The sequence below is a fragment of the Oryx dammah genome, unplaced genomic scaffold (genome assembly GCF_014754425.2).
Source record: "Oryx dammah isolate SB20612 unplaced genomic scaffold, SCBI_Odam_1.1 HiC_scaffold_4, whole genome shotgun sequence".
NCBI lineage: Eukaryota > Metazoa > Chordata > Mammalia > Artiodactyla > Bovidae > Oryx > Oryx dammah.
The window spans coordinates 53,135,433-53,162,241 of NW_024070188.1; the positions used below are offsets into that span (position 1 = coordinate 53,135,433).

At 38.3% G+C, this 26,809-nt stretch overlaps 1 protein-coding gene across 1 annotated transcript in view; it reads right to left on the reverse strand.

The window, feature by feature from the left end:
* Positions 1 to 234: 234 nt before the first annotated feature.
* The window catches only part of THEMIS (thymocyte selection associated), a 188,451-nt gene continuing 161,876 nt past the window's right edge, over positions 235 to 26,809 (reverse strand). Inside the window, 1 exon segment of the mRNA XM_040238742.1 lies at positions 235 to 405. Within this exon segment, the coding sequence (XP_040094676.1) occupies positions 235 to 405 (171 nt within the window).

The window sequence follows — 26,809 nt, forward strand, 5'->3', positions numbered from 1 at the left end:
AAAAACACTTCCTTGGGCATAAAAATCATAAATGAGAAGAAAAATCTAATAACAGCAAACAATGAACAGATCTTTTATCAATGTGAGTGTTTAATATTATGCTTCACTTAAAACTAAATTTAAGTGAGATTCACAGGTCAGGGTTGTTGCTTTGACTGAGTCATATATTCCAAACAAAATGGTAATAAGAATCTATACATTTTGCCTTTGTCTTAAAGGCAGTTGAAACCAGTATCACAGGCTTAACCAACCGGTGGTTGCATCGGTACCTGTTACTGCAGTTGCCTCAGTCTTTCTCTTCTCTTTCTACAGATCAGCCAAATCATTTTGACAACCAGCTCGTACTTTTGAGTCCAGACCAGCTTGATTTGAGTACAGTTTCTTGGATCTGTCTACGTGGACACTCTGAAATGACACAGACCAGAGTGATTGATTTTACAAGTAAATTATCAGTCCAAAATAAATGCTTCCTAGTGTATGACAAGGATACTTATCATATGGCGAGTTATTTCTGTATATCTGAAATCAAACAGTCCATATGTCAAAGTAGGTTACAGATTATATCTTCATCAATATACTTTGGTAATCTAGGTGTTGAATTTTTGAGGCAATCTAAGTGATTCAAGTAACAAGTCCTCTCAGACACAGAATATTATCTTCAAAACCCATTTGTGTACATTACTTTCTTATGAAGCTTATAAAATATTGTTTACTTCATTTTTATTCTTAATAATTTAGTAATGCAGACTTTCATTACATGTTACATAATTATTTATTATATAATGAAGAACAGGTTTCACTTCTGTATTATCTATATCTTTTATAAAACTAATCAGAATATTTACTTTAAAATAACCCACATTTTTATCAACATTATCCAAGTATGACAAAGCTTCTCTAGTCAATTTTAGAATGGTAATTCATCATAACAATGAATTATTAAGGCAAAACATCAACGGACTCTAAAATACATCTCACATATAAGAAATGTCATAGCATCTGATGTTGCCCTGACATACTGTATGCTTCAAAAGAATCATCAGATAGGAGCAAGCACTAAATTGAATTTTCAATTTAAATAAGAAATTGAATTTTCAGCACATTGCTCCTTACTGAAATTCAAATTAGAAGTTTTTCAGTTTGGATATGATTACAAAATATTCAGAGATTCATGGAGTCAAAAGTAGCCAATCGATTTTGGCCATCCACACTAGCCATTTTGGTTCACTAAAGAGTAGGATAATGAACAGCTTTCCTTAGGTTCCTCTTATAGACTGTATACAGAATTAAATTCATTAAAACTTCATTAAAAGCTTGAATCAAAGGCTTTTAAAGTTTGGGAAGAGCCAATAAGGAAATTAAGGTCCATCATAATTGAACAATATACCCAGATTAACAAAATGAACAGTGCCAAGCCTCAGGGATATGTCTCCCAACCCTTAGTCCAGTGCTCTTCCATCACTCATTGATCTATGTATTCACTCAATGGACCAGTTGTACCAATGGCCCCAATTCTTGCTCCTCTCTGTATCCATGTCCTTCCTGTATGATTCTGCACTGCCTTCTTATTCTGACTTTTGATTTGTCCATGTGACTTTTGCTAGACCAACAGGAAATTGACACATGTGATACACAGTTGAAAATGCCTGCACAATTGGTTTTCTTCACTGGTGTCCTTCCCCTACATCGTGAGAACATGTCCAGATTAGCCTTCTGCAGGTTGAACAGGACAGAAATTAGAGTCAGGTTACCCCAGTCATCCTGGTTGAGACAACTAATGACTAGAAGAGTCTTAAATATTTGGTCAAACCCAACCAGATCAGCTAAAACTAACTTGCTAAGTTGCTTCAGTCGTGTCCAACTCTGTGCGACCCCATAGACGGCAGCCCACCAGGCTCCCCTGTCCCTAGGATTCTCCAAGCAAGAACACTGGAGTGGGTTGCCATTTCCTTCTCCAATAAACTAACTTAAGTCAGCTGAATTCCAGAGCTTCATGAAAAATATGTTTTTATCTGGGTGCCACTAAGTTTTTCTGGTGAATGAACAGCATTGTGTGACAATAGATAACTGGTACATCCAACAACAATCTATATTTAGTATCCCAGATATTGGGAACATCGGGAGAATATAAACATAAATAGTCTCAGACCCTAAGTTGTTCAACTATAATTTCTTAAACCAGTGGTCCCCAACTTTTTGTCACCAGGGGCTGGTTTCATGGGAGACAATTTTTCCATGGACCAGAGTGAGGGGGAGTGGTTTCAGGATGATTCAAGTGCATTACATTTATTGTGTACTTTATTTCTATTATTATTACATCAGCTCCACCTCAGATCATCAGATGTTAGATCCCAGAAGTTGGGGATCCCTGTTTAGATCTCTGCCAACTATTTAAGCAGAGAATTAGAAGAGTACAGTAAGTCATTTGTTGATAATTCTCAAATTCCTTCTTTTTTTTTTAAGAGCTCTGCTTTGTATTGAATGTGTTACTAAAGAGGCTTAGTCAAAAAGACCAAAGCTCTTGCCATCATCAGACTCTTCAGATTCTTCTATCTTTGCTTCTACTTCTTTCCCTCAGTAGGGGCAGCAGTGCCGGATGGGGCCGGACCTCCTTCTGGGTCTGGTCCACCAGCTCCCATATTGTAGATGAGGTTCCTGATGCTGACACTGGCCGAAGCCTGTGCCAAAAAGCCTGGCCAATTTAATGACAAAAGATGGAATCCTGATGGTACTATGGGGATAACTCAAAAGATCACAGCTTGAATATTGACATTTATTAACTAGAACTAAGCCACTGTACCTGTTTATATTTGACTCATCCACAGCCCGTAAAAGCTAAGTCCATCACTTGATATGAATTTTTAAAATTATTTTCAAGCCTGTAGTACCTCATATCCTGATTTTGAATTAGATACTTTGGAAAATATATTATTATCTCAAGTTATTAGATGAGTATTAAATCATGGTACTTAGTACTGAGAAGTACTAAGCAGTAAATTAGGTTCAAGAAGGAATCCAGTTTCCTGCTTTTTCATACCAAATTCAATTGATGACATTAAAACACTGAGGAGAAAATGTTAGAAAAGTTCATGCAAATTATGTAACTAACGTATATCCCAGACTTCAGAGAAGAATGCAGAACTTAAATAAAATTCTTAAACCTGAAAGGTTAACATGAAAGGCTGAGGAAAGAAAATGAACTCTTGATCAGAATGGGTCCATTATTACAAAAGCCTGGAGCTTCTTGGTGTAAACCTCTGGGCAGGTTGAACATTTTATATATCAGCATTTCAACAATTAAGAACCCGACTTTGCTAGAGACAGTACCCACATTTTGATCTCTTCTAGTGAAGCTCAGTGAAGATTTCCAAGCTCTTCTTTGCTTTAGTTACTACAGCCAAGCTTCTGTTCCCAGGTCTGAATGAAAAGGGAGGTACTCATCTCTTAAGCTACTAGCCCTGCCATGACATCCTCTAAACCCTGTTCACTTAGCCCTTCCCTCCATTTCCCTGAGTCTTCAAACCATCCCCAGGTATTGATTTTGTGCTACAGTAAAATTCCCATAATGCTCCATTTTTCAGTGCCCATTGCTCTTCATTGAGCACCAGTTCCCCACCCCACCCCACCCGCCATCCACCACCCACCCCCTACCTCTAGCTCTGCCCCATGGCTTTCTCTCCTTCTTTTCTATCTCTCAAGTTCTTTCACTGTGCCTTCAGAACTTTGCTCTGCTGCTAAGTCACTTCAGTCGTGTCCAACTCTGTGTGACCCCATAGACGGCAGCCCACCAGGCTCCCCCATCCCTGGGATTCTCCAGGCAAGAACACTGGAGTGGGTTGCCATTTCCTTCTCCAATGCACGAAAGTAAAAAGTGAAAGGGAAGTCGCTCAGTCGTGTCCGACTCTTCGCGACCCCATGGACCGCAGCCTACCAGGCTCTTCTGTCCATGGGATTTTCCAGGCAAGAGGACTGGAGTGGGGAAATTTCACCACATACTTAACTTTCTTTCAGAACATTGTCTCTACCTTTCAACCTTGACTAAAATTCCATTCTTTGCTAAGGACAGCACTTCCATTGCAAATGACAATGGCTGCTTATTCCTCCATACCCTAGATACCTTCAGGTTGATGATGCTCTGGCCTCTAGTGCTTATGTTAATTTGGTGTGTAGAATATTTTAAATGAGTTTGTGTGTGTGTTAAGTCACTTCAGTTGTATCCGACTCTGTGAGATCCTATGGACTGTAGCCCATCCATGGGATTCTCTAGGCGAGAACACTGGAGTGGGTTGCCATGCCCTCCAATTAAATGAGTATAAGATTGAATAAATGGATGTACTTACCTCCTTGCAAAAAATCCCTGTTGCTCTGTTATTCCTGCCATCCAGCTATGCACTATCTCCTTTATGGTTGGTACCATCAGTCCACTAATCTCTAGTCACAGTTCATTCTTCATAAAAAGACTGGATTATTTCTCTTCAAGCCCCACTATCCCAAGTGATGCTCATACCTACACAAATATTCTTTTCAGCACCCTGACTGGATCTCCTTACTACAAATAAACTTTTCATTTCTCTTCCTTAAACTTTCACTTCCAGAGTCACATCTGAAATCTGATATAACCTGAACATTTTCCACTTTCAAAATCACTAAATGTCCTTTCTCCACTAATCTCCCATCCTCAAGTCCAGTGTCTCTCCCTACTCCATCCAATGTTCTCGTTTCCAAGACTGCTTTTGTCCCCAGGACTATTTCTGGGTTTCATTGGGACCTCAGATCTGCTGATCCCTCTATTTTCTCTACGTCCAGTAGCCTTCTAGCTCTATGATCCCACCCCTCTACCTTCTTGTCTTGTGACTCTGCTATTTCACCTAGAATGTTCTTCACAAATGCTTCCTCATTAATTTTACTAAGTGTGGAGTTCCTATACATTGTTCATCATTGTGTAGTCTTTAGCTAACAACATTTTTTTCAAGTCTTTGAGAAACTTGTACTTCTACTGAAATGCAATTTTCACAGATACAATTAAACAACAGTTAATTAGCTTCATATTTAATTAATATTTATCTTCTGATTAAAGTAGAAATCCACTGAAAATAAAGATGATGTCTTTACTATTTTTAGTCCTTATTTTGGCATTTAAATATAGTATTAAATAACTATAAATTAAACAAAGAAATGCATAAATAAAATACAAACAATTTTTATGACTTTTAAAGAAAAAGAGGCCAGCTTATCAATGGCCAAGACACAGTCACATATTCACATGTTAAGAGTCATAGCCACTCACTCTTAATAGTAAAACTTATTATATAGTTGAAAGGCACACATATTTTAACTTCTTTTATCCATTAAAACAGCACATCACAAACCCTGTGTTTTTAAATGAACTTACTGTTGCAATCATTGCAAAACTATGTCATGTAACATCTCATATATATCTCTGATTCACATTAGACAGTCACTACCTATGGAAAATATAAATCAAATAATGGTGATGTCAGGGAAAGTGAGAACCTGAGAACTGAGTATGTATAAACAGTGGCCCCATATTCCCAAGGCATGATATTGTGGCCTAACAATAATAGAAGAAATAAAGCCCTCTGTTTGGCACTGCTGTAGTGATATCAAGCTTTCAACTTGAAGATCAAGTCCGAGAAAAATGAGAAAAATAAGATGTGTGCAAAGAATAGAGAGGAACGCAGATAAATCTGAACTGGCAGTCACTGGGCCTTTGTGGCCACTCTATAGTACTTCAAAACTAGATCCTGTTCATTTTGTGTAACTTCCATTTAACTTGTCATTAGAAATGAGTCATGAGCATCCTGTCTGCTAATATAAAATGACTATTAAATTATTTGTTATGTTATTCTTGGCTTGCAGTTTAAGTACTGCTTTTAGTGTTCCTGCTGAAAGCAACGATCCAATTACAAGATATTGGATATTTTTCTCATGCACAAAGAAAGGAGCAAATAAACACTGTCCCCAAAAAGTTAACCCAGATAGCCATGGAAAAAAAGTTGAAAAACTTTTTCTAATCTATCTTTCGTTTCATATCTTAGGACATGTTGTTGGGTAAAACACACTTTTCCAAACAATTCATTGAGATTCCCAGTTTGTGATTATATTCGCTTGTATCTTTTCTCCCCAAGGGCAAATAAGGCTTGCTTTTCCTTAGAAAGCCACATAGGGACATCTTGGCCCAGGAACTAAACATCATCCACATTTAAAATAATGTGAAATATCCCAGTTAATGTACTTTACTTTTTATTTTGCAAAAAATCAATCATTCTCTTAACAGGCTTAAAAAAGTGACCTCCTTCTCTGCTTAAATAACTTCTCTCTTACACTGCCTGTACTTTTTCATTTCAGGGTAGTGAATTCAAGGGATACTTGAGAAGAAATTTCAAATGTGAAATATTCAGGGAGAAATTTCTCATAAACTTTATTCCTCAGAATTAAATTCTACTTAAAATAGAAAAGCAACAAAAATTCGAGCTTATACATTAAAATAAACAAGCAAAGACCAAAATCTAATCACAAGAAATATAGGTTTGCTATGTACATTCAAATTATCACTCCAGGAGAACATGTAATCCTCTATGTAGTCTGTGTTCTAGCATGTGTGTGTTCTCTTTGGTTCATTTATGGTTGAATCACCATAAATAGTGTAGAAGGTTATCAGGTGGTTTGGAAAAAGTAATAAATTTCTCATTGTGCACTATAAAGATTTAATTAAATGGAGACAAATGTTTGGTTTTTTTCCTGAGGAAAATATTTAAATAAGCAAGAATATCAACTGAAAAATAATCTAAAGTTGATCATCCATATAAACAGTCCTCTGTTTCAGACAATAATTTGAGGTTTCATACAATCATTCATTTACACAAATTAACTGTCTTTTCTGCAAAGAAAACATTCTCTGTACCAACAGAAAGAGAATGCTTTTGAGCTTGCTCTGTCTGATTCCAAAGACAAACCACCTCTGAAACGTTTTCAGTCCCTTCCAGCCTTAGGTTGTTTGCAGGGGGGTTGCCCAAGCCTGTGGTATGCATGCCCATTTGGAAGCCCAATGGAAGCCCACCTTCCCTTCCATTCCCAGAGCTTCAGGCTGTGGCCTCTCTGGCCTTTCTGAGACTCTTTGCTGGCATCACTCACCCTCTTCATCCAGGGCTCTTCCTTCCTCTACCATTACACACCTCTTTGCACCCTGGGATCACACTGGCCAGACTCTGAGCTGGCAGCTGACTAGGGGGCTCAACAACAGTCCCAGGTGCATGCACACACGTGGCTTGACATTTAGATGCTATTGGGCTTAACTGTGGTTAACAGGTGGGACCAAGCCCTCTTATCCCAGCCTGCTCCAAGGACTGCCCAGCAGCTTAGACATTTGAAAGAGCTGGGGTTTTCTATTTGCCTTGTCCTTTCCCTTGGGTATTCTCTTGTGTTGTTGGAAGAGGGTGTTTGCTATGACCAGTACATTTTCTTGGCAAAACTCTATTAGTCTTTGCCCTGCTTCATTCTGCATTCCAAGGCCAAATTTGCCTGTTACTCCAGGTGTTTCTTGACTTCCTACTTTTGCATTCCAGTCCCCTATAATGAAAAGGACATCTTTTTTGGGTGTTAGTTCTAAAAGGTCTTGTAGGTCTTCATAGAACCGTTCAACTTCAGCTTCTTCAGCATTACTGGTTGGGGCGTAGACTTGGATTACTGTGATACTGAGTGGTTTGCCTTGGAAACGAACAGAGATCATTCTGTCATTTTTGAGGTTGCATCCAGGTACTGCATTTTGGACTCTTTTGTTGACCATGATGGCTACTCCAATGAGGGATTCCTGCCCGCAGTAGTAGATCTAATGGTCATCTGAGTTAAATTCACCCTTTCCAGTCCATTTTAGTTCACTGATTCCTAGAATGTCAACGTTCCCTCTTGCCATCTCTTGTTTGACCACTTGATTCATGGCCCTGACATTCCAGGTTCCTATGCAATATTGCTCTTTACAGCATCGGACCTTGCTTCTATCCCCAGTCACATCCACAGCTGGGTATTGTCTTTGGCTTCATCCCTTCATTCTTTCTGGAGTTATCTGTCCACTGATCTCCAGTAGCATATTGGGCACCTACTGACCTGGGGAGTTCCTCTTTCAGTATTCTATCATTTTGTCTTTTCATACTGTTCATGGGGTTCTCAAAGCAAGAATACTGAAATGGTTTGCCATTCTCATCTCCAATGGACCACATTGTGTCAGACCTCTCCACCATGACCCACCCATCTTGGGTTGCCCTGCGGGCATGGGTTAGTTTCATTGAGTTAGACAAGGCTGTGGTCCTAGTGTGATTAGATAGATCACTTCATGGGAAATAGATGGGGAAACAGTAGAAACAGTGTCAGACTTTGTTTTTGGGGGCTCCAAAATCACTGCAGATCGTGACTGTAGCCATGAAATTAAAAGACCCTTACTCCTTGGAAGAAAAGTTATGACCAACCTACATAGCATATTCAAAAGCAGAGACATTACTTTGCCGACTAAGGTCCATCTAGTCAAGGCTATGGTTTTTCCTGTGGTCATGTATGGATGTGAGAGTTGGACTGTGAAGAAGGCTGAGCGCTGAAGAATTGATGCTTTTGAACTGTGGTGTTGGATAAGACTCTTGAGAGTCCCTTGGACTGCAAGGAGATCCAACCGGTCCATTCTGAAGATCAGCCCTGTGGGGTTTCTTTGGAAGGAATGATGCTAAAGCTGAAACTCCAGTACTTTAGCCACCTCATGTGAAGAGTTGACTCATTAGAAAAGACTCTGATGCTGGGAAGGATTGGAGGCAGAAGGAGAAGGGGACGACAAAGGATGAGATGGCTGGATGGCATCACTGACTCAATGGACGTGAGTCCGAGTGAACTCCGGGAGTTGGTGATGGACAGGGAGGCCTGGCGTGCTGCGATCATAGGGTCTCAAAGAGTCGGACACGACTGGGTGACTGAACTGAACTGAACTTCCCTTGGGTCAGAAAAGAGACAACTGGCCCATGGGAAATAAAGATGCCTGTATCTGCTTCCCTAGCTGCCCTGATAAGAGATGAGAGTTTTTCATCTCTGCCCTTCAGGGCCCTCCACTTCCAAATGGACTTGCTGAGGCCAGATCCAAAGGAGACTATCCCTCTTGGAACTATGATTAGAGATTTTATCATGCATCATATATCACAAATCACACCATGCTTTCTGGGAAAGAAACCCTTCAATTATTACTAAGCCTACTTTAAACCTTTAAGCCTACTTTCAAAGACCTGTTTCCAGAACATATTATGTACCAAAGGAAGTTAATAAGTACTCATATATTGCATTGCATCATTCTCTCTTTCCTCTGCTGAAAACTGACAACTAGACAATTTGACATTTACAAGTCCCACCATCTTAATTTGATGTTTATTTGGCCACTGTCTTGCCAAAAAGAAAATCAAATCCTATTTTATAGGTCCAAGAAGAACTCAATATAATAATACACTTTGATTGACAGAAATTTAAGAATTTTCCTCCAGAGTCTCAGGGCAGAGAACCTCTTCACACTGTTCTGTCAAGCTCAATTCAATCTACTTCTTGCCACTCTAATTTTCTATGAATTAAGCCAAAGATGAAATGGAAACTTGAGGTAATGCTTGACCAACATACCTTTATTTTAAAATAAGGTCAGAAGAGACAGCTACTCTGTACATTTGTTATTCTTAAGGAAATAAATGAGAAGTCTGGCTGCCCTCAAAAGATGTTAGACTTGTTAGATCATGGACAGGCATGTAAAAGTGTTTGCTGTTTTAGAGGGGCTGTGATAACTGCATTCCCTTTAAAATAACAGCAGTTGGCTTACGTACAGTGTTACTATCATGAACACAGGAATAGTTCTTTGTGTAGAAATATATTTTCTTCTTTTTCATTATTTGGCCTTCCTGAAAGTTTTAAGATGATTAATTCATATGGTTATTATAACTTTCATGGCTCCTATTTTAATTGGAAAATCCTAACTCTTAGACTTTGTAAGGGCAATTTGTGGCCAAAGGGCATGAAAAATTAATCTTAATTTGAATTAGAGAAACAGAAATTCTAGCAACATAAATTATGTGACACATTTTTTGTTTAGATTAGTTTTGGTGAAATTAGTTTTGAATCAGTGGACATACGAATAGCATTTGAAAAATGTCCAGCAGAGCAAGGTTTGCTGCAGATGGCAGATGGGAACTGCAGTCTACCATATAATAGTTCTGTATCTAGAAAAAGAATTTAAAATTCATTTCTTAAAAATTACATTTGAAACCATTTTAACCTTCTGGGTATTAAAACGCAGGCTTTCACATGGGTCTTTGAAAGGCATCCATCCTGGCAACTTGATTTAAAACATTGCTATACTATTAATTGAGCCATCAACAACTTTGATGAGTATGATTCATCTATTTCTTTGGGTATTTGCATTCTTTGAAATGCTAAATGGCACTCTTGCCACTAAAGTGCTGCTAAAATGTAAAAATCTCCTGTTCTTGTGAAAGAGTGCCCAACACAGGATGTCATCCTCAAAGGTTGCTTCCCACACCCTCACCTCAAGCCTGGCCACACTTCTGTGAAACCTGCTCCCCATAAGGCTGCTTTCTGACCTCTTTCTGCTCATACACCTCATTCTCCATGCCCTTTATAAAGCATGATCTCGTACTACCACCCAACAACGTTTCTAAATTTCTTACACAATCTTGGCATGATCCCTCCATCATCTCTAGAATCCTCTCCCACTTTGCTCACAATGTTTTTTTCAGCTCCTGTCCTGCTGTTTGCCATTCCTCTACCAAAATGACATCAAAGGACTTAACATTTCATGCCTCTGTAGCACTTTATTTTCTACTCATTTTTTTTAAGTCTCTTGTAAGTATAGTTAGAACTTGGATCTCACCATCCCTCAGAGTTTCTCCATCATTCAGATCTTGAGTTCCAGCACTCTCCTCTGCACACACTCTTACTTAGCCCTGTTCTGCCCTCTCAGTCTTCAGTTCATTTTTTCCTTCTAGCTTCCTCCTTATCTCACTTGTTTTCCTACCCAAGGGATCCTTGGAACCCACGTTAACAGTTTTCTCACTGTGGTTGTTAAGATTTTCATTTTCTATTCCACTCATTTTGCCAATTCCTAGAAGTAACTTTCTGGTCTCTCACTTCCTGAAAGGTGGCTCATTGCTGTTAGTTGTTGTTGTTGTTGTCATTTTTAAAGTCTTGTAATTTTCCCGTTTGTCTCTGACATAAGTTCCTGTTGCCTGGTGACGTCGGGTCCTCAGTGTTGCTCAGCAATCTGAGGATCGCCACTTCAGTTCCTCGTGAAGCATTCACAGACGATGTTTCAAAATCTTCCCCTCCTTTATCAAGCTGAAGTTGCAACCTGGCATTCCTCAATCATAGAATGGTATTTAATCAGTTAATTCAATGAGATAATGGCTATTTGAAATCAATTTCCACAGCTTTCCTTGTCTTTTCTTAGAAAGTCAGTTAATCTCTCTTCTTTCACATTGACTTGCAAAATGTCCTGTCCACTTTCTAAAGTATGTGCCTCTTTCTCTTTGACCCTGTTTCTCTGTGACCCTTTCCTTCCCACCTTTCCCTTGTCTCAATTACTATGCTCACTTCCACACTATTCTCTGCCTCTGCCTCTGCCTCTCCACTGCTTTGTTCATTTTCTGCCAAACTTCAGTGAGAGTGGACTATTCTTATTGCTCCTTTTCCTTCTCTCCTACTCATGTATTAACTGATATTTACTGCATAGAACCTGGTTTCTGTGCCTGCCACTTGACTAAAACTATTTTCACCAATAACTTTCTAATCATCAGTCATAAATCCCATGGCCTTTCCTCAGACCTCATGGTTCCCGAGCTTTCTGCTGCACATAACTCTGTTACCAACCTCATCATTTTTTAAAAAATGTTTTCCCCTCAGTCTCCAGAAACACTGTACTTTCTTCTCTCTTAGATCCTCATTCACTCATCTCTTTCATCATCTTTTCTCTTTCCTACCAACCTCTAAATCTGTGATCTTTAAACCATTCTGATTGAATGTTTTTAATAATAAAAATTTAATCATAAAACATAAATGTGATGAATGTGTCTTGTGGTGGTTGTTCAGTTGCTAAGTCATGTCTGACTCTATGTGGCCCTATGGACTGTAGTCTGCCAGACTCCTCTGTCCCTGGGATTCTTCAGGCAATAATACTAGAGTGGGTTGCCATTTCCTGCTCTAGGGGATGCATGTACACAAAATTTTACATATGTTCTCTATTAATATATACGAATGTATGTATATTTACTATACAACATATGATTATAAAACAAAGTAGAAAATTTAATAAAGTTGAAGTAAAAATATTTTAAGCAAAATTTTATTTCATTTATTAATAATACAGAGAAAAATGATGGAATAGTTTTCATTATTTTTTAAATCTTGATTTAACACTTTGGGATACAGCAATTCAATTGTTTCCTTCATAATTCAGTTGATTTATATACTGAGTTTAAGTGGGTGTCACCAATGAAAAGTAGTGCTTCACAAAAATACATTGATCTAAATGGGAAAAGTACATTGTTAATTGCTCTCACTAAATCATGATGCTTATATTTCAACAAAGTCTACTAATTTTGCAAAGATAATGTAGTTCATGTAGTACAAAGTAATGTGGTACAGCTAGTAATACCTTATCGTTTCTAACATACAACTGTTTTTTAAAACCCAAACAGATTTGAGTTGTCAATTAATTAAGATTTTAAATACTGTGTTCAAAACCCGCTGAAATTCTTTGGAATCGTTTGTAAATGATTAAAAATTTTGTTTCTAAGTTTTTAAAGTTTGTAAGATGAGAGGTTTTATATGTTGTATGCTGTTTTCAGGAATTAAAGCACATAGTATCAGAAATATTTTTAAACCATCCTTTAAAAAATATTCCTTATAAGTGACTCTTTAGTTATTTTTTGCCCTTTTTATTGAAAGGCTAGCTCAAATGTGTATGTATGTATTACTCTAGGTTATAGACAACGAAGAGGCAATTGCAATCATGAATTAGGTGGGCAAATTTGAACACTTGACTTATTGTAAAATAAATCTTAATATTAATAAATCTTCAGTTTTGCAAAAATATAACTTGTCAGATAATTTATAAATAAATCTTTATATGGCACAAAAGAATGCCATAATCATTCCCCCCTCACAAATTGTAGGGAGTTGAGGATCCTACTACATTTTTTACTTTTGTTTCTATAAATTAACCATATTCAAAACATCCTGTAGAACTTTGTAAACTTCTGGCTACAATTTCTTTGCTATGGTAACTTACATGTATGACACTGGGAGTACATTTCATGTGCGGATTCACCACTCTAAGCCTCCTGCAGGATCACTTTAAAAATTCTAGATAAGGGAGCTCCTCTAACAACTAGTTGAACTTCATTCACCCATAAAGCAATGCTTTTACTAAAGAAATCATTAAGGGAGAGAATCATGGCTTCTCCAGTGCATTAAACAATACTTCATGGGTTCCATTATTGAGGCACAATCTAGCAAAACAAATGAACATACATGTCAGGAAAAATTGAACTCTCACACAACTTTATAGAAAATCTCCCTCACTGGGTCATTTGTTTGAATAAATAATAATAATAGCTAACATTTATTTTGTGCTTACTAAGTGTCAGGCACCATATTTTATGCCTTTTACATGTACTAGCATACTGAAATCTTAAGCATTTTTCTATACATCTTATAAGGTTATTTTCATAAAAAGAAATGGTTTTAACTTGTCACCATATTGCTTTTTTTGTGTTACATTAGCCATTTTTAGGAAGAACTAGTTTACACAATAATATGTAATTTTTTTCCTTACTACTATTAGAAAAACTTAAGTTAACATTAATTACAGTGACTTTAAGTACAATGAAGTACTAGATTTAGAATAACAATTATAAACAGCACTGAAAAACTATAGACAAATGTCTTATATTCTTATTGTTTAGTTTTAAAATATATTGTTAATCACTAAAGTTTCATTTTCTCAGTTGCTACTGTCATATAGCAAAGTATAAAATACAGTGAAATTTGCTGTCATAGTGTTTGTAAACCCTTATTTCAACCTTTCTGATAATTTCAGCTTTTTGTCTGACATCTTGATGGGTTTGATTAATTTTTTTTCCTTTTAATGTGGCTGATAGAGAAATACTAGAAGTAAAAAAGAGTATTAATAGCAACTTAGTAACTCTCTCATGCCTCAACCCACTCACATTTTCAATTCCTATTCCCCAAAGCTAACCACTACCTTGGTCTCTGATAGCATAGCTCAGTTTTATTTTTTGTTTGGAAACTTTACATATTTTGGATAACAGAGTATATTCTCTTTTGTGTCTGGATTCTTTCTTCTTATCCAAAAGTTCAGAAAGTATTCCATTGTACAAATATACCAAAATTTATTAATATACTCTACTACTGAAGAAGATCTGAGTTATTTCCAGGTTTTAGCTATTATAAATACCACTGCTATAAATATTCTAATGCATGTCTTTTTGTACACATGTATATACATTTATTTCTGGTGTACATATGCATACATTTCTGTAGGCACAAAATTGTTAGGTCATAGGGGATGTATATGCCTAGCTTTAGTAGATCCTGCAAAACAATTTTCCAGAATATAGTCTCACAGAGTATGTGGGATTCAGTTTTTTCATATTCTTGCTAAGATTTGATACTGTCTGTCTTTTTACTTAACCACTCTATGAATCTATAGCGTTATCTCACTGTAGTTTTAATTTACAGTTCCCAGGTGACTAGTGAGATTAACTATCTCTTCAGTGTTATATTGGTAACTGTGAAGTAACTGTTAGTACTTTGCGAGTAACAGCTATTCAATTGTTCTGCCCATTTTCTGTATTGTGTTGTCTGTAATTTTGTCGTTGACTGGTAAGTTTTATATACTCTGAATACAAGTCTTCTGTTAATATTCCTTATTTATTTTATAAAATATTCCTTATTTATTTTACAAATAGTCTTCCCTTCTCTGTGCCTTATCTTTTCACTCCTTTAACAGTGTCCTTTGTAATATAATCTTTATTTTGTATTATGTGTGTGCTCAGTCACATCTGACTCTTTGCAGCCACATGGACTATAGCCCAACGGGCTCCTCTGTCTATGTAACTTTCCAGGCAATCTACTGGAGCAGGTTGCCATCTCCTATTCCAGGAGATTTTCCTATCTTAGGGATTGACCCTGAACCACTTGTGTTTCCTGCATTGGCAGATGGATTCTTAAATCGACAGTTTTTTTTTTCTGTAATTAAAAAAGATTGTCCATTTTGTGAGATCTGATTTTATTTAAACTAGAAAACAGAGTTTTCAAACACCTTGATTAGGTTTATCAAGTCTGCAGTGCAGTGCAATTCCCTGAAATCCAGGGTAGCCACCATGTACCTAGGCAGAGTCCCGTCTTAGGGATATCCAATCTCTTAAATCAGAAGCGGGACCCAGTGACCCAGAACTGCTCTATAACTTGAGTTGACAATGATCATCAACAGCTGGCAACTTTATAAAAACAAACCAAAACCTACTATACAGCAGAGGGAACTCTACTCAATGCTCTGTGGTGAACTAAATGGGAAGAAGTCCAAAAAAGAGAGGCTGTTTAAACATATAGCTGATTTGTTTTGCTATACAGTATAAACTAATAACAACATTGTAAAGCAAATATACTCTAATAAAAAAATGTTTAATAAATAAAAACAAAAGACAACTAGATATTATGTACCTCCTGATAGAAATACACAGCACTCTTTATGGAGTAGTCCTTCCAAAAAATCAAATCTGAATCTTCCAAGCTTCAAGAGTCGGTTGACTCAATGAACATGTATTTGAGCAAACTCTGGGAGATAAGAAAACATGTCAGAAGAACATCTTCAAAGGAAGCGAACTCACAGGCAAAGCAATCTTAGAATGCATGACATCTAGAATATATTTCATCTAGATTATATGGCAGAAAGCAAAGAAGAGTGAGAGTCTCTTGATGAAAGTGAAAGAGCAGAGTGAAAAACCTGGCTTAACACTCAACATACAAAAAACTAAAATCATGACATCCAGTCCCATCACTTCATGGCAAATAGTTGGAGAAAAAGTGGAAACAGTGACAGATTTTATTTTCTTGGGCTCCAAAATCATTGCAGCCATGAAATTTAAAGATGCTTTCTCCTTGGAAGAAAAGCTATGACAGTGTATTAAAAACCTGGAAAGTTTATTAAAAAGCAGAGACATCATTTTGCAGACAATGATCCATATACACAAAGCTATGGTTTTTCCAGTAGTCATATATGGATGTGAGAGACAGACCATAAAGAGGGCTGAGCACTGAAGAATTGATAGGTTTGAACTGTGGTGCCGGAGAAGACTCTTGAGAGTCCCTTGGACAGCAAGGAGATCAAACCAGTCAATCCTAAAGGAAAATAGCCTTGAATATTAGAAGGACTGATGCTGAAGCTGAAACTCCAATACTTTGGCCTCCTGACGTGAAGAGCCGATTGATTGGAATAGAGCCTGATGCTGGAAAGACTGAGGGGAGGAGAAGAAGGTGGCAGAGGATGAGATAGTTGGATGGCATCATTGACTCAATGGATATGTGTTTGAGCAAACTCTGGGAGATAATGAAGGTAGGGAAGCCATGCTGCAGTCCATGGGGTCGCAGAGTCAGACTGAACAGCAACAAGATTATATGGCATGTGGTAGACCAAGGAAAAAACTGATACACAGAAATCCTATGTGAGGTATAAGAAATCTAAAAAGAGGAGGTGTTTGGTAAACAACTAAAATATCACAGTTAATTTCAGTTTCCACACAATTGCTCTATTTAACTGGCAAAAGCAAAGCATTCCCACTCCTGAAACCACAGGGATATGATTGGTAAAATTTTTGCTGTAGAAAACTATAGAATTAGTCCAGTTTCTCAAACAAACTGAGAAAAACCAGAAAGAAATCGATAGATTAAAAGAGACTTTAAAACATGTCATTCAATTGTAATCTTTACATCTTATTTAGAAAAAAACATTTAATAGACAGCCAGGCAAATTTGAATTCTAACTTGATAACATTCAGGCATTATTGTTAATGTTGTCAGGAATATAGCAATATTGTTTAAGAATCTGTATCTTTTAGAGATATCCACTGAAATATTTGGTGCATATTGGTTTATGTGGGAAAATCTAAAAGAGTGTATATAGGGACTTCCCCGGCAGTTCAGTGGTTAAGACTTGGCCTTCTAATGCATGAGGAGTGGATTCGATCCCTAGTCAGGAAGCTAAGATCCCACGTGCCTTGTGGCCAAAAAACCAAAACAGGAAACAGAAACAGTGTTGTAACCAATTCGATAAATACTTTAAAAATGGTCCACATTAAAAAAAAAAAAAAACCTGTAAAAAATAAAATAAAAATAAAAGCGTGGATATATGTGTTATGTATAACTGATTCACTTTGATGTATACCTGAAACTAACATAACATTGTAAATCAACTATACTCCAATAAAAATTTGAAAAAAAAGCCTTAAATTTTTAGCTCTTAAGAAAATAAAGTAAAACATCACTTCATTTTTGCTTTAAAAGTTAGGTTGTAAGCAAATAGCAACAGTGAGGTTGTGACTGTATTTCAGTAGTAATGTTACATTCCCACCAGATGGCAGTCTTCCCTGACTCTTCGCACTTATCTTAAAGAGTCTAGCTGTTCATTGCTTACAAAGCAGTGAGATTACATCCGTGTGCTCAGATAGAATATTGGAAATCTGCCAGAACTCCATGGCTCCAGGATTAAATATCTCTTTGAAAAGAGACTTCCATGGCAGAGGCTTTTAGTTTTTCAAATGCTATGTATATCTCTGGGACAACGGCTATTTACATAAACTCTAGGCTTACACTGAGTTTCTCAGGATCACAGTTGGCACCTTTTCTTGATGATCAGGACGCCAACAGGCTGGTAAATGCACCAGAGAAGGTTTCAGTGTATTGTGTTTCTCCAAGCAGAGCCAAGTACGAAGAATTCAAATGCCACCCGTATCTCAAGTATTCTCATCTAATCTCAGCTCCTAGAGTGTTTACTTAAAACATTTTCATTTTCTTGGCAAAGAGCTAGGTAAATACATTCAATTTTACCTCTTTTATACATATGTCCTTGAGATATTTTGACTAATGTGTTAGGTTTGAGAATTTTACTTTCCAACTACATGTGCATGAATAGATCATAAACTAATTCTAGAATAAAAGGCTTATCTCAATGATCAGTGACATTTGCAATTGAGAATTTATGTATTCTTTGCAATGTTGGAGAGAATGTCACTGCATTTTCAAATTTAATTTTTTATTTATACCTATGACAAATTCATATCCCTGACAGGGATCAGTATTAGTAACTGTTTATTCAATAGGGAAATTCACATAACCCCTCTATTTTATATAGGGGGGATAGATTAGGAATATTCTCACAGGGGCCTTGTGAAAAGAATCTTCTTAGCCAAGGATGTCATGGTGACTGAGGGAGTATATTGGAACTCAGACTCTGTCCTTATCTTCTTGGCTCTTTCCTACTGAAGGATAGCAGAGCACATAATTTCAAAATATGACTACAGGAGTTTAGGGCATGCCACCTCAAAACATGTTGCTTTGGTATATTGATTATTTTGAGCTGTAGGTACTTGGAAAATAGCAAATGTAGGGAGAGTCTGCCTCTGGACTCCCCTTATCTGATTAAAAGGTAGAGCCTCCAAAACTCAATTGTCATAGATCTCCTCCCTGGGGGTTTCAGGTTAAGATTGGTCAACACCACATTCAGATAGACTTTGTCACAAACTATCATAGCTCTTATCTTTTTTCTAAGGATCTCTTCTTTCTTGATAAGGACGAAAGATCTTGATGAGGATGAAAGAGGAGAGTGAAAAAGCTGGCTTAACATTGAACATTCAAAGAGAAAATAAAATCATGGCATCTGGTCCCATCACTTGATGGCAAATAGAAGGGGAAACAGTGGAAATAATGCCAACCTTATTTTCTTGAGCTACAAAATCACTAAGATGGTGACTGCAGCTATGAAATTAAAAAATGCTTGCTTCTTGGAAGAAAAGCTATGACAAACCTAGACAGCATATTAAAAAGCAGAGACATCACTTTGTCAACAAAGGTCCATCTAATCAAAGCTATGGTTTAAGATGGTAGGTGTTGCAAGAGGGCATCAGAGGGCAGACACACTGAAACCATACTCACAGAAAACTAGTCAAACTAATCACACTAGGACCACAGCTTTGTCTAACTCAATGAAACCAAGCCATGCCTGCGGGGCAACCCAAGACAGGCGGGTCATGGTGGAGAGGTCTGACAACATGTGGTCCACTGGAGAAAGGAATGGCAAGCTACTTCAGTATTTTTGTCTTGAGAACCCCATGAACAGTATGAAAAGGCAAAATGATAGGATACCAAAAGAGGAACTCCCCAGGAAATTAGGTGCCAAATATGCTACTAGAGATCAGAGGAGAAATAACTCCAGAAAGAATGAAGGGATGGAGCCAAAGCAAAAACAATACCCAGCTGTGGATGTGACTGGTGATAGAAGCAAGATCCGATGCTGTAAGGAGCAATATTGCATAGGAACCTGGAATGTCAGGTCCATGAATCAAGGCAAATTGAAAGTGGTCAAACAAGAGATGGCAAGGCTGAATGTCGACATTCTAGGAATCAGCGAACTAAAATGGACTGGAATGGGTGAAACTTAACTCAGATGACCATTATATCTACTACTGCAGGCAGGAATCCCTCAGAAGAAATGGAGTAGCCATCATGGTCAACAAAAGAGTCCGAAATGCAGTACTTGGATTCAATCTCAAAAATGACAGAATGATCTCTGTTCATCTCCAAGGCAAATCATTCAATATCACAGTTATACAAGTCTATGCCCAACCAGTAATGCTGAAGAAGCTGAAGTTGAACGGTTCTATGAAGACCTACAAGACCTTTTAGAACTAACACCCAAAAAAGATGTCCTTTTCATTATAGGGGACTGAAATGCAAAAGTAGGAAGTCAAGAAACACGTGGAGTAACAGGCAAATTTGGCCTTGGAATGCGGAATAAAGCAGGGCAAAGACTAATAGAGTTTTGCCAAGAAAATGCACTGGTCATAGCAAGCACCCTCTTCCAACAACACAAGAGAAGACTCTACACATGGACATCACCAGATGGTCAACACCGAAATCAGATTGATTATATCCTTTGCAGCCAAAGAAGGAGAAGCTCTATACAGTCAACAAAAACAAGACCAGGAGCTGACTGGGGCTCAGATCATGAACTCCTTATTACCAAATTCAGACGCAAATTGAAGAAAGTAGGGAAAACCACTAGACCATTCAGGTATGACCTAAATCAAATCCCTTATGATTATACAGTGGAAGTGAGAAATAGATTTAAGGGCCTAGATCTGATAGATAGAGTGCCTGATGAACTATGGACTGAGGTTCATGACATTGTACAGGAGACAGGGATCAACAACATCCCTATGGAAAAGAAATGCAAAAATGCAACATGGCTGTCTGGGGAGGCCTTACAAATAGCTGTGAAGAGAAGAGAGGCAAAAAGCAAAGGAGAAAAGGAAAGATATAGGCATCTGAATGCAGAATTCCAAAGAACAGCAAGAAGAGATAAGAAAGCCTTCTTCAGTGATCAATGCAAAGAAATAGAGGAAAAGAACAGAATGGGAAAGACTAGAGATCTCTTCAAGAACATTAGAGATACCAAGGGAACATTTCATGCAAAGATGGGCTCGATAAAGGACAGAAATGCTATGGACCTAACAGAAGCAGAAGATATTAAGAAGAGGTGGCAAGAATACACGGAAGAACTGTACAAAAAAGATATTCATGACCCAGATAATCTTGATGATGTGATCACTAATCTAGAGCCAGACATCTTGGAATGTGAAGTCAAGTGGGCCTTAGAAAGCATCACTATGAACAAAGCTAGTGGAGGTGATGGAATTCCAGTTGAGATATTTCAAATCCTGAAAGATGATGCTGTGAAAGTGCTGCACTCACTATGCCAGCAAATTTGGAAAACTCAGCAGTGGCCACAGGACTGGAAAAGGTCAGTTTTCATTCCAATCCCAAAGAAAGGCAATGCCAAAGAATGCTCAAACTACCGCACAATTGCACTCATCTCACACACTAGTAAAGTAATGCTCAAAATTCTCCAAGCCAGGCTTCAGCAATTCGTGAACCATGAACTCCCTGACGTTCAAGCTGGTTTTAGAAAAGGCAGAGGAACCAGAGATCAAATTCCCAACATCCGCTGGATCATGAAAAAAGCAAGAGAGTTCCAGAAAAACATCAATTTCTGCTTTATTGACTATGCCAAAGTCCTTGACCGTGTGGATCACAATAAACTGTGGAAAATTCTGAGAGAGATGGGAATACCAGACCACCTGCCCTGCTTCTTGAGAAATCTGTATGCAGGTCAGGAAGCAACAGTTAGAACTGGACATGGAACAACAGACTGGTTCCAAATAGGAAAAGGAGTACGTCAAGGCTGTATATTGTCACCCTGCTTATTTGACTTCTATGTAGAGTACATCATGAGAAACGCTGGACTGGAAGAAGCACAAGCTGGAATCAAGATTGCCAGGAGAAATATCAATAACCTCAGATATGCAGATGATACCACCCTTATGACAGAAAGTGAAGAGGAGCTAAAAAGCCTCTTGATGAAAGTGAAAGAGGAAAGTGAAAAAGTTGGCTTAAAGCTCAACATTCAGAAAACGAAGATCATGGCCTGTGGTCCCATCACTTCATGGGAAATAGATGGGGAAACAGTGGAAACAGTGTCAGACTTTATTTTGAGGGGCTCCAAAATCACTGCAGATGGTGACTGCAGCCATGAAATTAAAAGACACTTACTCCTTGGAAGAAAAGTTATGACCAACCTAGATGGTATATTCAAAAGCAGAGACATTACTTTGCTGACTGAAGTCCGTCTAGTCAAGGCTATGGTTTTCCCTGTGGTCATGTATGGATGTGAGAGTTGGACTGTGAAGAAAGCTGAGTGCTGAAGAATTGATGCTTTTGAACTGTGGTGTTGGAGAAGACTCTTGAGAGTCCCTTGGACTGCAAGGAGATCCAACCAGTCCATTCTGAAGGAGATCAACCCTGGGATTTCTTTGGAAGGAATGATGCTAAAGCTGAAGCTCCAGTACTTTGGCCACCTCATGCGAAGAGTTGACTCATTGGAAAAGACTTTTGTGCTGGGAGGGATTAGGGGCAGGAGGAGAAGGGGACGGCCGAGGATGTGATGGCTGGATGGCATCATGGACTCATTTGATGTGAGTCTGAGTGAACTCTGGGAGTTGGTGATGGACAGGGATACCTGGCGTGCTGCAATTCATGGGGTCGCAAAGAGTTGGACACGACTGAGCGCCTGAACTGAACTGATGTATGGATGAGAGAGTTGAACCATAAAGAAGGCTGAGCACTGAAGAATTGATGCTTTCAAACTGTGGTGATGGAGAAGACTCTTGAGAGTCCCTTGGACACAAGGAGAACAAACCAGGCAATCCTAAAATAAATCAATCCTAAATATTCTCTGGAAGGACTGATACTGAAGTTGAAGTTCCAATACTTTGGCCACCTTATGCAAAGAGCTGACTCATTGGAAAAGATCCTGATGCTGGGAAAGATTGAAGACAGGAGGAGAAGGAGGCGATAGAGGATGAAATGAATGGATGGCATCACTGACTCAATGGACATGAGTTTGAGCAAACTCCAGGAGAGTGAAGGATAGGAGACCTAGTGTGCTGCAGTTCATGGGGTCATAGAGTCAAACAGGACTTAGTGACTGAACAACAACAACATCTTTCCTAAAAATCATTGATTCCCCACTAAAAGGCTTATGTTCCCCTACCCTTTCCTGATTAAGATGGTATTTAAACTTAAATTCTAAAGCTATCTCTTTGGGATACTCAGTTACCCTAGGTGTTACCAGGGTTACTCTCATTTACACATGAAGTCTACATGTTAATAAACCTCTGCTTTCCTTTTAGTAATCTGTCTTTTATTACAAGGGTCTCAGCCAAGAACCCAGAAGGGTAGAAGGAAAAATAACTTCCCTGGTGGCTCAGAGGTTAAAGCGTCTGCCTGCAATGCGGGAGACCTGGGTTCAATCCCTGGAAGATCTCCTAGAGAAGGAAATGGCAACCCACTCCAGTATTCTTGTCTGGAGAATCCCATGGATGGAGGAGCCTGGTGGGCTACAGTCCACAGGGTCTCACAGAGTCAGACACGACTGAGCAACTTCACTCACACTATTCACATCTATCAGAGAAAAGCTCAGCTATGGAACAAAGCTATGGGAAGTCCCACCCTGCCCCCAGATTCTCATTCTCTCCCTGTCACCCTACTTCACACAATGGTCTGCTGCACATCTAGAGAATATAAACTATTTTTCATATGCATAATATAAAGCAAATGTTAGAATTCAGTATAAATTTAAGTAAAAAAAAAAATTCATTATCCAGAACTAAATTCACAGTCATTCACAGAGAATGGGGCTATAATCCAGTTGCCTAACAATGTAGCATATGTGGATACAATCATGCATAGGAAAGGAAAATTTTCTATGGATGGGCATTAGGGACTGAATCACATAGGGAAACAAGGCAATGAGTGGAGGCTCCAGTATTGTTCATGAGAGTTGAAAACAGAGACATTTCTATTTTATTTCAACAGCAAAGAGTTTTAGGTTTATCATAAAATTAAAGTTTTGATTTAATTTCTCTGGTATTTAAAATTCCTCAATGAATGCTATGCTATAGCCCAAAGGACAAGCTCCAGAACACCTCTGTGACCTTTAAGATTATTTCTCAGCCCCATTTAACGCTTCCTCTTCTATGCTCTGCAATTACATGAGCAGGCCCTGACTTTGCTTTTTTTCGAGTCCACCCCACTACACAGTGTGCTCCTGGCAGTCTCTCTACTTGCTCACTTTCGAAATTTCCAGTGAGTTCTTAATACTTGTGTGGTGGATTAGTTAATCAATTATTAACTCATGGTTGGCCTCTTGTCTAAGCTATTTCTGTAAAATTCTAAAATGCCTGGGAAATAAATGCCTATCCATGGTTCTCTGGGAAGACTTGAGATACCTGGGTCTGATATTTATTCCTGCTATAGCAAACTTCTACAACTGGTTGGCTTAAACAGCAGAAATCTATTCTCTAAAAGTTCTGGAGGTCAGAAGTTTGAAATCAAGGTGTAAGCATGGCTCTGTTCTCTTTGGAGGCTCTGGAGAAGAAGCATTTTTGACATCTTCTGGTGGCTGTTGACATTTCTTGGTGTTCCATGGCTCATGGCTGCTTCATTTCAATATTGGCCTCATTGCCTTTTCCACTGTAGTTTTGCATGCCTAAAATTTCTCACTTTTTGTCTTATAAGATGTCTGTGTATGATGTCATTTATGGTTTACCTGTTAATACATGATAATCTTCTCCTCTCAAGATCCTTAGCTTAATCACATCCTTGCCATATAAGGACATACTCATTATTTTGTCATACAAGATAAGAGTTAGATTTTCATGTGACCAAGATGTAGACACTTTAAGGTACTCCATGTAGCCCACCATAACCTGAGAGTAAATAATTAACCATATGAGGATACAAAGTCCAAACTGAATTCAGAGTATCTATCACAAATGCAGTATTTTCTTGGATAGACCTAACCCTAGATGTTTCTACAGCTCTGAAGAGGAACTCTTAGATATAGGACCCAGATGAACTGCCATTACTAAGTGAGCTATAAATGAACTGACACCTCCCAAAGAAAATGAGGATGCAGTGATAAGACTGAAGAAGACCCTGGTGATAAAAGAGTACCTCAGGAGACAGACCTGATCAATGCCTTTTAGTCCTGTCTATTGGACAGGCCAGTACTGTGAATATCTGGGGATGGAGACCTCAAATACATGCCATCCAAAGAGAAGTATTTGGGAGCTAGAAGATACCCTGGTAGCTCAGACAGTAAAGCATCTGCCTACAATGTGGGAGATCTGGGTTCGATTCCTGGGTCAGGAAGAGCCTCTGGAGAAGGAAATGGCAACCCACTCCAGTACTTTTGCCTGGAAAATCCCATGGATGGAAGAGCCTGGTAGGCTACAGTCCACGGGGTCACCAAGAATCAGACATGACTGAGCAACTTCACTTTCACTTTTTCACTTTCCAAAAGATGGATAAGAAGGCCAAGTTGAAAAACAAATTTTCCTTTCCAAAGAACAAAGGAGTTGAGAGAGCAAGAGTGAGCAAACTGTAGGGCAAAAATAAATGATAGTTACTAACTACTTCCCTGGTGGCTCAGATGGTAAAGCATCTGCCTCCAATGTGGGAGACCCAGGTTCAGTCCCTGGGTTGGGAAGACCTCCTGGAGAAGGAAATGACAACCCACTCTGGTATTCTTGCCTGGATAATCCCATGGATGGAAGAGCCTGGTAAGCTACAGTCCATGGGGTCGCAAAGAGTCGGACACGACTGAGCAACTTCACTTCACTACTTCCAATTACTTCCAATGGTTAAGAATAAAGAAAAAAAAAAAAAAAAGCACCAGTGTGAAGAAGACGGTGGCATGTGAAATACGGAGGGCCTGGGCAGCCTACTTAATGCTGTAAACCTAACAAACTCTTCGGAACTAAGATGAGACTTTGTATAAATCTGCACTCTACCACTTTGCCATTATTCTTGTATGCTATGACTCTGTTATACTAACTATTAAAAGCTTACGGTGGCTTTAATATCATTGATTAAAGGGCTCACATTCAGTTGATATGCACTGGTACCAAGCAGACCAGCATCTCTTCGCAAACAAGGCATGGTTCTATGGTCAGTGCCCGTGTCCATTTTCTTCAGTATCACCTGATCATATGAATGGTCATGTCAAGACAGAGTTGGAAAAAGAACCACTGGAGAAGGACACTTGCACTTTAGGACAGAGATTCTACCCCAATTCCTCCAGGGAAAGAGACAGAAAAATGATTAGAACTTTGGCAGTAGTAACCTAATTGGGTTTTCCCCCCTGTTTTATGGGTCTCTTCTGGGAAGCTGGGAATATCTTATCACAAAGAATATATAAAATTGTTTAAAATATTCATGAAATTAGGTGCTGGTAACTCAAACACCTTCAAAGCCCATGAAGTAGGGCTGAAAATGGAAAACAGAAAAAATAATAAGGACCATAATTGTGACTGACTTCAGGAGGTGGAGGAGGCGTGCAGTTACCAGTTTTTGACCCTGTTTAATGACAGTATCTTGTCAAACAAATACTACAGAAGTCTGGAGCCCTCTAGAGTATTTGAACATTGCTAAAACTTTTTAATGGATATAAATTTCAAACTGTTCATAGTCATATTCCAGTAGTTTAAAAAAAAATAACTGAACAAAAGAGATTAAAAGGTGATTTTTAAAAAACTCAATTGCATGGCCAATCCAACTGATTTTCCCCAAAGTGCCTCTTAATTGGCCTAAAACTTCTGAGTGGAATGCGAAATTGATGATTATATGTAAGGTCAGCTTCATTCTGCTACTGCTATATAAAGACACGAAGGCATAAACAACCTGATCAGTTTTTTTGTTCTTTTACTATTTAAAAATAGAGATAGTATACAGTTACAAATGGCTGTGGAGAAGGAGAGAGATGTTTTACTGATGCATCTGTGATGGACATAGCATCAGACTTCTAGAGAGAATTTATGAGTTACTAGCATTCTAAAATACAAAC